We start from the raw sequence: 12,755 nt of genomic DNA on the forward strand, positions 1-12,755 counted from the left end.
ACACACACACACACACACACACACACACACACACACACACACACACACACACACACACACACACACACACACACACACACACACACACTCACACACTGTCGGTTGTGTTGAGGCTTTTGTGTGCAAGGAGAAAAAGAAGCTGTAACATTCACATTAGTGTTGTTGTTGTGAGCTGACACCTTCAAACCGCTGTGCATTTGCGCTCGTTTAAAGAACAATACAATGACAAAAAAACAACAACACACAAGCCTGTTCGATTCTATATGCAGTTTATATATCTAAAAAAACAATGTCAACACAGCCTTTATGCTGTCAATGGGCAGAACCATTTGGCTCATTGGAACCGCAAGCACTTGCTTCAAAACAAAGTCTTCCTGTCAAACAATAGTTTGTTTTTGGCCTTGAGAAAAGAAGGCAGCCAGTTCTTGTGAAAATGATGGTATTCTGTATTTCATAATAATTAACCACAACAATGTCAACATAATAATTATAGATTAACATATCATTGTGTTTAGTTTCCAGCACCCAGCGACCCTCATGAGGAATAAGCGGTATGGAAAATAGATGGATTTGGTTTCGTTTAGCATGTACTGGTGGTTAGCAAAGATTTCCTCACAGTTGCTTTCTTTGCATCATTGAGGACTGAATTTTGCACTAATGCAATCATTTGTCAAATTTCGTATCTCTGTAACTACTGCTATAAGCACAATGAAAACATGTATAAATCACCCAATGCATTATGTGACTCAAAAATGTAAAATACAGCTTTATATTGTGCGTTTGAATGGTTAGTTGTCAAAATTTTACTCTGTAAACAACTCAGGAAAAAAAGTTTGATATCATTTATTTGACATTTGGTGATGTGCAGTTTTATAGGAAAAGGTGGTCGGCTACATGCAAATGCTAATCAAGCGCAGTGAGGTGGTTTCCATATTGTTTGCTTATTCCATTTCTCTCGAGGTTCTGGAGAAAATGACTAATTTATAAAATCGTATCATGTGTGTGTACAAAAACAACACGGCAACTGTTAGCTTGCAGGATGGGCATGAAATATGCTGCCTCATTACATACTGTATATTGGAGTTACGTGCTAATTCTTGCTACAGGCCAAAGCTAACCAAACACCTTGAGGTGGTTTCCATATCGTTTGCTGTCTTCACTTTAATTATGTCGGGGTTTGAGAAAATTGTTTCTTTTGGGGGCTTTTAAAAATAAAATGGTACCTTTTGTGTGTAGAAAAACAACACAACAGCAGTATGTTAAAGCCGGTTAGCTTGCGCGAAGAAGACAAAACAGCTGCCTCATTCTATATGGCACTGCGGCATTTTTTTCCACTCTTAATGTATGCATGTCACATGACTGTTATTAAATTACGGCAGGGACAACAATTTCACTTCTGATCAAAACCGTGTTGTAAAACAAAAGCAAACAAAAAAAAACAATTAAAAGTGACTATTGTAGCAACGGTACATAGGTCACATTGAACAGAGTTTAACAAAGAATGAAAACAATGATAACAGCTGAAACACATTTTGAGTAACACAATATGGCAAATCCAGAAATTTTATGAATGTGCCTTCTCGTGCCGAAACAAAACATCAACCAGACATGCACATATCATCTAATTTAATTAAGATGGTCAATATTGACAGATTCCAGCAGAATGTGTTAACAATCATTTAAATTTCACACAATTGAGCATCTTTTCAGCTCTGTTTGTGTGTGGTCTAAGCATGTTTTGGTTACCCTTTTTGTGAGGTTTTATAGGTTTACATAAATCATCTTTACTGTACATGTCGGGTCATGACAAGTCATGAGATCAGCCGTGGAGTGTGCCACGGGGCAATTTAGTATAAATTGTACCAAAAAGGTCTGAGATGAGTAACATGAGCGTGTGCAAGTTCAGTTAAAAGTATTATAAAATGTTCAACTCAATAGAAAAAGTAATATAATTATCAGGGTGTGACACGACATATTGTGAATTTGCGTAGGAAATTCTATGTTCAGACCTAGATGAGTAATCCGTACAATACTTGAAATACATTACAAAAAAAAACAGGAGCTTGTCATTATGAAAAACAAGTCTGACACGACACATCTTTCTTCTTTGTGCATCCTTGCAACATGGCTCTGCAAAAATTGTTGTTACGTTACATTCCACAAATTTGCCTGACATGCTGAGCAAACACTAATATAATACTTGACAAGAATTTGATATCATATTTCCTGCCATCTACTGATTACAACTGTGTCTTCCTTTCCTTACCTACAAAATTTCATTTCAGAATGTATTCATGAATTTTAGAAAACGTTAATTATGTTCACAAATGTTCAGAGATAATTGATAGCGAGCCTCCCACCTGTCCCCAATTTCTGTGCACTTTGGCCGTATTTCCTAACATTTACAACAGTATGTTATCAATGGACATTGGGAAACAAAAATTGAACACTATTTATAAACACCACATCCTGGATACATTCCACAAAAATGGCTAACATTTTGCCACAAAAAAACATTTGCCAGATTTCTTTTAACAGTTTGTGCATTTTGTGGAGTCATGACAACACATCAGAAATTTTGGATGTATAAAGATGTGTTCTCAAAATAATTTAGTTGGAATTTGTGCAAACATAATAATTCAGACTATAAGGAAGGGAATGAATCAAAATGCCAAATTCCGCCACTTTACTTTCAACAAAAATGGCTGACATATACTTCTCCGGGCATGCTGTTGCCCAAATACAAAGTGGTATCTTCTGTACAATTCTGTTTGAAAAGTGTATCCGGTTTGCCCAAGAATTTTATTGGGAATCTTATGAAAACTTGCAAATCGGAATTGCAATTTTGCAAATTTATTTGACCAATTCATTATTTTTTTTTAATGCGACATTTGATAAAATGTTCACACGACGCAGGTCAAAAGTATCAATTGTTTTCATCTGGGTTTGTGTGTACAGGATGTGTTAGTTCTAATTGAATGACTGTCTCTGTCTTTTGTTTTGTGTCACATTCTGTGTTATTTAGCTTTTTTTTGGTTGTTTTGACTTCAAGATGGCGCTACGAGAGTGGCTGACTTTACAGCAGCTCCTGTATTTTGTTTGTCTATGTCTTCCTTTCCTTTCCTCTTACTTTCATCACTTTGCTGCTGTGAAATGTGAATTTCTCCACTGCAAGACTAATAAAGGTTAATCAATTCCAATCCAATCCAATAATATTTGATGTTATTGGGTAGCCACCCGACTTCGCAAATGGGTTTTCTACATACAATGAGGCATCAGTTTACATACAGCATTTAGTACTGTCTCGATGATCATTTAGGAATAAATAATATATGATTAACAAGAAAGAACAGTGTATAAATTGGCAAATACAGTAAATTCTCGTTATATCGATATTCTAGGGAGTCCGAAAAATATCGATATAACCGGGACTATCGATATATCCGACCCTGCGCGCATGTAATTTTCTCCGTGCGTGCATAGAAATAGTATCGTAATAAGCGGGACTATCGATATAACCGATATCGATATAACGAGACTTTACTGTATATGTCCAGCAACACTATAGCTATTCCCATCAAATAAACTAGAACATTATTTGTACAAAATCCTACCAAATTCTGCTTACTGGGGGATACAAAAAGAAAAAAAAAAACGTAATCTGACCTTTGGTCGAGTCTGCAGATTTCAATACTTTATAGATTGAGTTCATCATGGTTTTGCGTAAAAGTCAGACATGTTTGCCATGATTTCAATAATTAAAGCAGATAACTTCCTAAATCCTAAACATTGCACAAAATCGGATGCAAAAACATGAAATGTCACAACAATTTTGGAGCACACCACATTTTCAAAGTATATGGTGAAATGTTTCAAGTTATTAGAACGAGTTGCGATGTCTAGTTGACGTCATTTTTGTCCGATTCCACAAATATGGCCGAAATGCTGAAAAAAACATTGTTCAAATAAAATTCTGACATAATTTGATCCTGTTAGTAGATTTCATCCTGACATTTTCCCCACAAATTTGCTAAACATTGTTGGCTGTATTTTCACAGAATGTCAGACTTTTTGTTGCAAGAATGAAATGAAGATTGTTACAAAAAAGTGTGTTCGGCGCTCACGTAAAATTGCCTGTCATTTTGCGCAGAAAAATTTGACCACAATATTTGAGAACAATTCCAATATGATTAGCATACATTATTTTCACGTCAACTCATTCACTGCCATCCCCGAATTTATTCGGGAATTGAAAATCATGACGTGGAGCGTCATTGCCGAATTTGTACGGGCTTTGTTTTTTCTTGCGAGGGGTGCCAAAAAAGCGCTGGTCAGACCTCTGGCAATGTTTTTTCCCTTCCATGAGGGGGTGGCATTTGCCATTTGTCCATTGTAGCACTTTGTTACAGTTTTAGTTCAGTAAGCTTTAGTTAATACGCTATATCAATCAATATTTATGTATTGTATTTTGTACTCTTTCCCCCTATTTCAAGCTCAGATAACTCCAGACCCATATAACTTAAGAATTATCTCTTTTTTTCTGATGAAAGAAGGGAGTCCAAGGTTTCTTTCTGCACTGGAGTGGACACATTTTTGCACATCATCTGGCAGTGAATGAGAAAAAGTTACCTCTACACAAAAAATGCCGCTTAGCTCCAAATTTAGCACAGTTTTTTTATACAAAATCCTACTAAATTGTCACGAGAATATGTTGACAAGCGGGACCGAAGCAAAAAATATAGTTTGCTTTCAAGTCAACGTAAGTGTATCACAGTGTGAATGTCTTTGTCTTAACAAAGTTTTTGTGACTTAAAAGTACCATGACGCCTATTCCGCTCACATTTAGAAGCTTAAGAAGCTTCCTTTTTTTTAAGGAGCTGTTGAGTAGCTTCTGTTATGACCCCCCCCCCCCCCCATCACTTTCCATCTTATGCATTGATGCTCCTCCTTTCCCGGATCATCAGTTTCTTCATTTTCATGCGTCGGTTCTGGAACCAGATTTTCACTTGGCGCTCGGTCAGATTCAAGAGTCTGGCCACCTCCAGGCGCCGATCCCGGGTCAGGTACATGTTGTAGAGGAACTCTTTCTCCAGCTCCAAGGTCTGGTGCTTTGTGTAGGGGCAGCGTTTCTTACGGGTGGATTTGGCATGGATCCAGCTGGCTGATGGGTTCTCTACTGTGTTGTCGAGAGGAGAAAAAAGAAAAGATAAACATTTGTAGTACAACTCCTGCCCAAAAATACGTTTTTTTTTTGGTCATCATTTGGCTGTTCGTTGAGGTTTTCGGTGAAATTCACACTGTCCTACTGCTTTATTAGAGCATAAACTAGAGCTATTTTCCCCTACTTCCTTCTTTTCTTATTTATTGTTATTATTTTTTTAACCTGAGAAACTGTGATGCAGCTCCCATCATTGGTCATTGTTTTTATGTCTCTTAGACAGGTTGCAACTGTTGAGTGAATTTCATTGCTCAGTCCCTGTGACATGTGCAATGACAAATTTGTTTTTGGGGGGAATCCATCAAAATGGGCGACATGCACCCATTTTGCACAAAAACATGACAAACCAGGATGTTTTCCAAGTACTTTGGTGTTTGAGTGAGTATGGAAATGTGTGCTATGATACATTTTACAACAATTGTATGACATGCCATATAAGAATTCAAATCATGCCACAAAAATATGAAATTTGCCCAGTTTTTGGAGCACTTTGGGTATATTGTTGCCCATTTTACAAGGTCTTAGACATTGTCAATTTGCTATTATTGCTTTTTTTTTGGGGGGGGGGAGTCGAAAGTCTTGCTGAATTGTCTTATCAACACACCTACGGCCTGTGGACGCAGTTAAAATAAGCTTCAAAACGCGGGTCTCTTTTATTGAAGTATTCAATTTATTATTCTTAAATGCTAGTGATTTCCCAATTTTTCCAACTGAGAAATTACCCTTACAGGCCCCCCAAAAGCTTTATTTTTTTTAAATTGTGCTTAATAGTGGCAGTCAACTCAATTTGCTTCGGAGCAAGTAGCAGTTTGGCATACAGACATCTATTCTTCACGCAGTTTATTGACGTTTGCAATAAAACTAAACATAAATCCAAGACAATTTCACCAAACCCCGTAACTTTGTCTGACAAAAGTGTGCTTTCTTAATGCTAAGCAACAATGCAAAATGCACTGCGCAAGTGAACGACATTAGCATCAATATTGTGGTGCTTTTCCTTCCAATCATATCTAAACAACGTTGCAGCAACCAACATAGACAGACAACGTAATCATTTCAGGCGTATATTGTTTATCACACGAACATCAAAATGAGCAGTTTTGACTGTTATTTAGTACATGTATGTAAATATTAGACTTCCCTCTGGTGGCAAAGACGTATAGACCGAAATCCATTGCACACTCTAAAAGCATTAACCCAAGATCCACAAACTATTTCATTCTGTACATTGGATTTAATTTGGATGCTACTATCTGTTATGATAAAATACAACCGCGTCAAGTGCTATTTTTTTTATTATTCCAGAACACATAAGTGCATGTCAGAAGAGGAGATAAGCACAACAGTAAAAGGAAGGGGTGATATATATTTTACTGCCTTTTTTATACAATACTTTGGGGTGTAATCTTTAGAATAGAATGTATTCCATCTCGCAGATGGACGTTTGAGGAGAAGAGCTGAAAGAATTTGAAGACATCCACCAACATATTTTCCATCCTCGCCTCGGTTCTGCCATCCCAACTTATTCACTAACACGCCGAAAATGAGATTTTCTACAAAACAAGGCCCGGGAAGATATTTTATGACTGCAATGTAGTTTGGGCTCATTGGAGATCTGGCCACGATTGTTTTTTTTTTTATGTATTTCTTTTTATAATACCGTTCACCCTCACCGCTTCCCAAATCCAAAACATCTTGTGGGATTTTGTGAGGAGTGCAGTTATAACTCCAGACAAGTCAGATATTGTAAGAAGCGAGCCTCGGCCATTAAAAAAACTGATCTATGCGTTTTACTAGCCTCCCTTCTTGGAGAAGTTGGGGTTAAAAAATATGGCCGGTCTTGAACATCCAGGAGCGTAGAGCAACAAGTACATATATGAGGCTCGTGTTTCACATTCTACCATCAAGCAGCTTGCAGCTATTTTAAAGCCCACTTGTTTTTTTAGCACCAAAATGACCTGGAAAATTCACCCTGACCTGCTTGACGTTTCACTTTTTTGTGTACAGTGTAGTGAACATCCTAATCAAGTCTGCCAGAGTACAAAAGCAAATTTAATTTCATTCAGTTTGCTTTTTCAACATATTTCCATGCATTTATTCAGCATTGAGATTAGCTAAAATTCTCAATGACTTGACTTCTCACTTTCTTTTCCGTTCCTTGTATATGCACGGGCACATTTTGTCTATGCAACATGGCTTGTGGAAACGACTTCAATGTATCTATATACTGAGCACGAGGATGATCAGGAAAAATTCTCTCGGGCCATCTTGAATATTCAATCCTTTTGCCTTTTATGCACTGTATTTTTTAATTATGACATAACTAACAAACTATCATAACATTTTAATGTGACATATTGTACAGTAAAGTCTCGTTATATCGATATTCAAGGGAGTCCGAAAAAATATCGATATAACCGGGACTATCGATATATCCGACCCTGTTTGCATGTAATTTTCTCCGTGCGTGCATAGAAATAGTATCGATATAACCGGGACTATCGATATATCCGATATCGATATAACGAGACTTTACTGTATTCTTTTTTATGTTTTACTTTTTTTCAACCAAGAACTATAAAATGACTAGGAAAATTCATACTTGACTTTTTGCTCTTTTTTTCAGTTTTGCATGCACTGTAAATTCCGAGTGTAACTATTCATTTTTTAACTTCGTTGCATTTTTCTATTTATTCGTTTTAGTTTTGGCATTTATGGATGACCTAGAAAATATTGACAGACCAATGAAATATTTTCAGTCTTTACACATGCACTCACTTAGTGTAGTGGAACACTACACAACATAGTAATGGCCTAACACTCAAAATTCATTGAATTCATCTCATCTTTTTTTTTATTTTTATGCTTTACTTAAAGCAGTTGGATGAGCTGGAAAATTCTCAGTGAATTGATCTTTCACTCACTCAAAAGACCATTGTTAAGGCACCGGAATAGATAAACAACAACAAAATTACTTTAATTCCCTTTTTTACTTGACCGAGAAAATTGCAATTATCTATCATAACTTTTCAGTCTTTTCCGTGTCACACACACACACACACACACACACGCACACACACACACACACACACACACACACACACACACACACACACACACACACACACACACACACACACACACACACACACACACACACACACACACACACATGGTTCAAGTAATAAAGTGCTCCAATTAATTTTTAATCATTTAATTGATTTTATATTATCCATACGACTCATATGACCAGCTTCACTTTTCACTCCTTCTCTCCACAAAGCATTGTCTCCACGATACCTGTTTTCACGACATCGTTGTTTTAATTCGGATTTGTTTTCGTGAAAAGCACTGGCATTTTTTAATGGTCACCTCGACTACTTTTACTTTTATGTCAAGGTTTTACTTTTATTATTATTTACACCCATACTGTGACAAAAATAGTTGACGTTAGAATTCGAACTCTTTCGATAATTTTTCCGTCCGTAGGATAATTCGACAAATTTAAAAGGCTACGAATCGGTGAACCAATTGCATTTTGTGCATTAACCCACAACATTTCTTTTTTTTTACTCTGTGAACTTATATAACACCAGACATGGCTTTTCACAAAAGTTTTAGTCATTACATTATTTTTAGGTACCATGCTCATAATCTATGAGCCCGACTCCATGCATGACATCCAGTATTTCCTGCTCCAATGAAATCGTTTTATCCTCAAAATATCAAATATACACACACACACACACACACACACACACACACACACACACACACACACACACACACACACACACACACACACACACACACACACACACACACACACACACACATATATATATATATATGATACACACACGTGGGACATACATTTAACGAGGTACAGACACATTCTCTGCCTTTTAAAAATGCTCAGTCTTGATGTTTATTTCACGTTTATAGACCGTTGTGTCCAACTGCAGTATAAGATGGTGGTGGTGGTGGGGGGGTTCTTTTCTGTCCCGAGTGGTGAAACCACGTCACCACAATATAATGAACAGCTATCAGAGCAGTTAGACGCAATAAAAAACGAAGGATGACAACTTGTGGGTTTGGCTGCGCGATTCTGCCTGATACTGCATGGGTCGCGCAGGTGTCCCTAATGGAGTATCCGACGAGTGCATACGTATTAATGCTACGGCGTGATAAACGCACCTGTATTGCGGGGATGGCGTGGAAACGTGCTAAATAACAGCAAAAGTCACTCTAATTATTTTAATGGACAATAAAGGTTAATACATTGTCGTTGGGGCCCAGAGGACATTTATAGGCCAATAAAAGTCTCTCTCACACACACACACATACACACACACTTCCTTACGTATGGCCACATTCCTCTGCAAACACACACACACACACACGTACACACACACATACGCACTTATATACGCACACGTGCATACACATCTCTCTAGAATAGGGTTCGGGACGTATACGCTTATTTACCTGCGTTAGGCTGCGCCGGTTGGCTTTTCTTCCTGCCGTCCTCGTCCTCCTCGTCCTCCTTTTTGGGCTCCGGCTTCCTACGGAGCTCTTCTGCGGTCCCCAGCCGCTCGAGCACCACCTCTCCCGGGCTGGCGAAGCTCGAGTCCACGGGGCTGTCGTGCGACTGGGGCGGTGAGGCGTCGGGCTTCACCCCCTCGAACCTCGGGCTCGGGTTCGAGGGGCAGCTCTGGGCTGGGGGCAGGCACGTGGAAAAGCTGTCCTCCGCGGTGGGGCCGGGGCCCTCCCAGCAGCGGACGAAGCGGCCCTCCGAGGCCGGGGCGATGTGCTCGGTGTAGTAAGGGGGCTGCTGGGGTTGGGGCTGGTGGTGCGGCGGCGGCGGGGGTGGTGGCGGCGGCTGCTGCTGGTGGTGGTGGTGGTGGTGGCCGAGGAGGTGGTGCGGGTGGAAAAGCCCCGTGATGGACGCGCCCGGAGCGGCCTGCAGCGGCGGAGAAGGGGGCGACGACGCCGAGGGGGGGTTTGTCCACGGCAAGAAGCCATTCACGCCGCTTTGCTTGTTGGGGAAGTGGGCATAATCCGGAATGTGCGAGCCGGGGCTCCCCTCCTCCTCCTCCGCGCCGCGGGATGGCTTTGCGCAGCCGGCCGACGACGCCTGCAAGGCTGCCGGGAGGAAATGTGCGCCGTACGGCTCCTCGGTCTGCAGCCCCATCATGGAATAATAATTTGTTAGCGACATGTTTATTTTATTATTTCAATAAAAAAGACACTTAAAGGCGACTGTAAAACCTTAGATGGGTCAGTATAGTGGCTTCCATCCTCCCCTAAAATGGTAGTAATTTTTTCCTGCCCTTACCTTCTCCTCAGCCGCCTATTGGTTATGGCGCAGATCACATGGTCGCACTGTATTTACCCAGCAGAGCAAATAAATCAAATCATTCTTTTGTGCTCGCAAATGTGTTAGGAGGCCTGTGCTGTGCCAGATAGACACACACACACACACACACACACACACACACACACACACGCACGCACGCACGCACGCACGCACGCACGCACGCACGCACGCACGCACACACACACACACACACGCACGCACGCACGCAGATGAACATTCATATTCGCATACACAGATACACAAAAGTACTTTTACATGGGAGAATGAAATAGCAGTGACGTTTACAAGCGTGGTAAGGAGGGTCGCGTGTGTGTGTGTGTGTGTTTGTGCATGTGATACTTTCATCCTCTATGTGTATGAGGTGAAATATGAATGAACGAGCACCACTCAGTGACCACATTTTCACTTTTACATCAATCTGAAAATGCAACATCCTTGCCAGATGCACTTTTTAACGTGCCATAAGCAAAAACTAAGAAAAAATATGTGCAGAGCTTTTTGTATGCAGAGCTAATCTCCCGCCCCCAAAATGCTATTGAAATAATAAACATTAACACTGGACACGTACTGTGACATTTATCAAACGGTTTTTTTCTTCAAACAATATTTGCACTTTGTGACATAAAATATTACAAAATTTCCCCAAACAATTTTTAGATCTTTCATATCCTCGAATAAAATATGGGCGAAAACAAGCGAAATTATATTAACATTAATGTTCCATCTGCAGCAAGTCATCGAGGTGCATGAAAATGAGTTGCATATTATTACATATATGCTTTCTCCTATCTTTGTGTCTGCTTTATTTCCTGTATATTACATCTGTCCATGTTAAGCGCTTTGTTACAGACAGCTGTTGTTAAAGCACTATATGAATCAAGATGTATAATATACCAACAGTCGTGCAACTACAACTTCTACTAAACTTTAATAATTTTTCTTTTTATATCGACTATTTTTTGCACATTCAGTTGTGTCGATCAATAATTGCAGTTTGACCACTTTAAAAGTATTTTTTCTCAACAAGTTTACATTATAAATTACGAATTCATCTTTCTCCACTTCATGGCACATAATTTGTCACAGCGCCACCTATTGACTGGATCAATTAAATCTGTTTCAATGAGTCCATATGTCCTCAGGTAACATTTTCCTCCATGGAACCTCATTCAATAATCATATTTAATATTAATCGGTCCTTAAAAATAAGCATTTCAGTGTGATCTATCCCCCTGGAATTGAGCACCTATTTTCAATCATGCTACCACATGAAGTTTTCCATCTGCAGACGCAGTGGGGGAGGGGAAAATAAAAACAGTTAGCAGCTTGCATGCAGCCAACATTTGAGAGCGGCCATATTTTACCTCCTAAGATGTCCTCGCTGCTTTATCGGCAGAAAATAAACCCCCGCCAGTAGATCTGGGATTAAAGAGAGAAAGGCATGAATCAGTTCCTAAAATGTCATTTCGCTCTATCTTCGAGTTAGTGGCTGCGGGTTTCATCATACAGTCATCGGAGACTTGTGCTTACCTCCAGGGCGTGCTGAATTCTAGTCACCTTCATCTTACACCAACGTCACCATAGAGGAAGTGTTCAACGGTTTTTTTTTTTGTTGGAGATCCATTGGGACCTATTAACTGTGATGATCCAAGTGTTGTAAGAGTGTCAGTACAGGTAGTTGAAATCCCTCCAGTGGAATATGAAAGAATCACACAAATAATACAAATGCATAATAATAATAATAATAATAATAATAATAATACATTGTATAACATTTAAAATTGTAAAATGCAATCAATGATTGAGCATTGACATTAGGAAAAAAACATACCATTCAGGACCTATTGGTGAGAACCATTTTTTATTAAAGAAAAATGACCAAATTTTACCTGTTTTTTTTTGGTAGGGGATGTTTTCGTAATTTTCTTTTCATTTGAATGGCAAGAATTTGAAACACAAATGATTTAATCTGAAGTTAATCAAATGTGTAAATCAAGGCAATACTATTTGATGGACTCATAGGTTCTTAAATTTTACAAATGAAAAAGCAATTATCTGCTAACTGTTCATTTAAAACCATAAAGGTACTGTACTGATCTTTGATGATTTCTCCTTCCACTACTGCTTTTATTCCACTCCCATATTTACATAAAACCT

General features: G+C 39.0%; 1 protein-coding gene across 1 annotated transcript in view; it reads right to left on the bottom strand.

Annotated features, from left to right (window-relative positions):
- The window catches only part of LOC148889284 (homeobox protein Hox-D9b-like), a 10,675-nt gene extending 125 nt beyond the window's left edge, over nucleotides 1-10,550 (bottom strand). The window contains exons 1-2 of the mRNA XM_089012591.1: nucleotides 9,707-10,550; nucleotides 1-5,176 (exon numbers count right to left, since the gene is read on the bottom strand). The exon at nucleotides 1-5,176 is cut by the window's left edge and continues 125 nt beyond it. Coding sequence (XP_088868717.1) covers nucleotides 4,929-5,176; nucleotides 9,707-10,439 — 981 coding nt within the window. The 5' untranslated portion in view covers nucleotides 10,440-10,550 and the 3' untranslated portion in view covers nucleotides 1-4,928. The remainder of the gene's footprint in view (nucleotides 5,177-9,706) is intronic.
- Nucleotides 10,551-12,755: the final 2,205 nt, after the last annotated feature.

Source organism: Hippocampus bargibanti, linkage group LG13 (genome assembly GCF_051943395.1).
Source record: "Hippocampus bargibanti isolate YZ-2025 linkage group LG13, ASM5194339v1, whole genome shotgun sequence".
NCBI lineage: Eukaryota > Metazoa > Chordata > Actinopteri > Syngnathiformes > Syngnathidae > Hippocampus > Hippocampus bargibanti.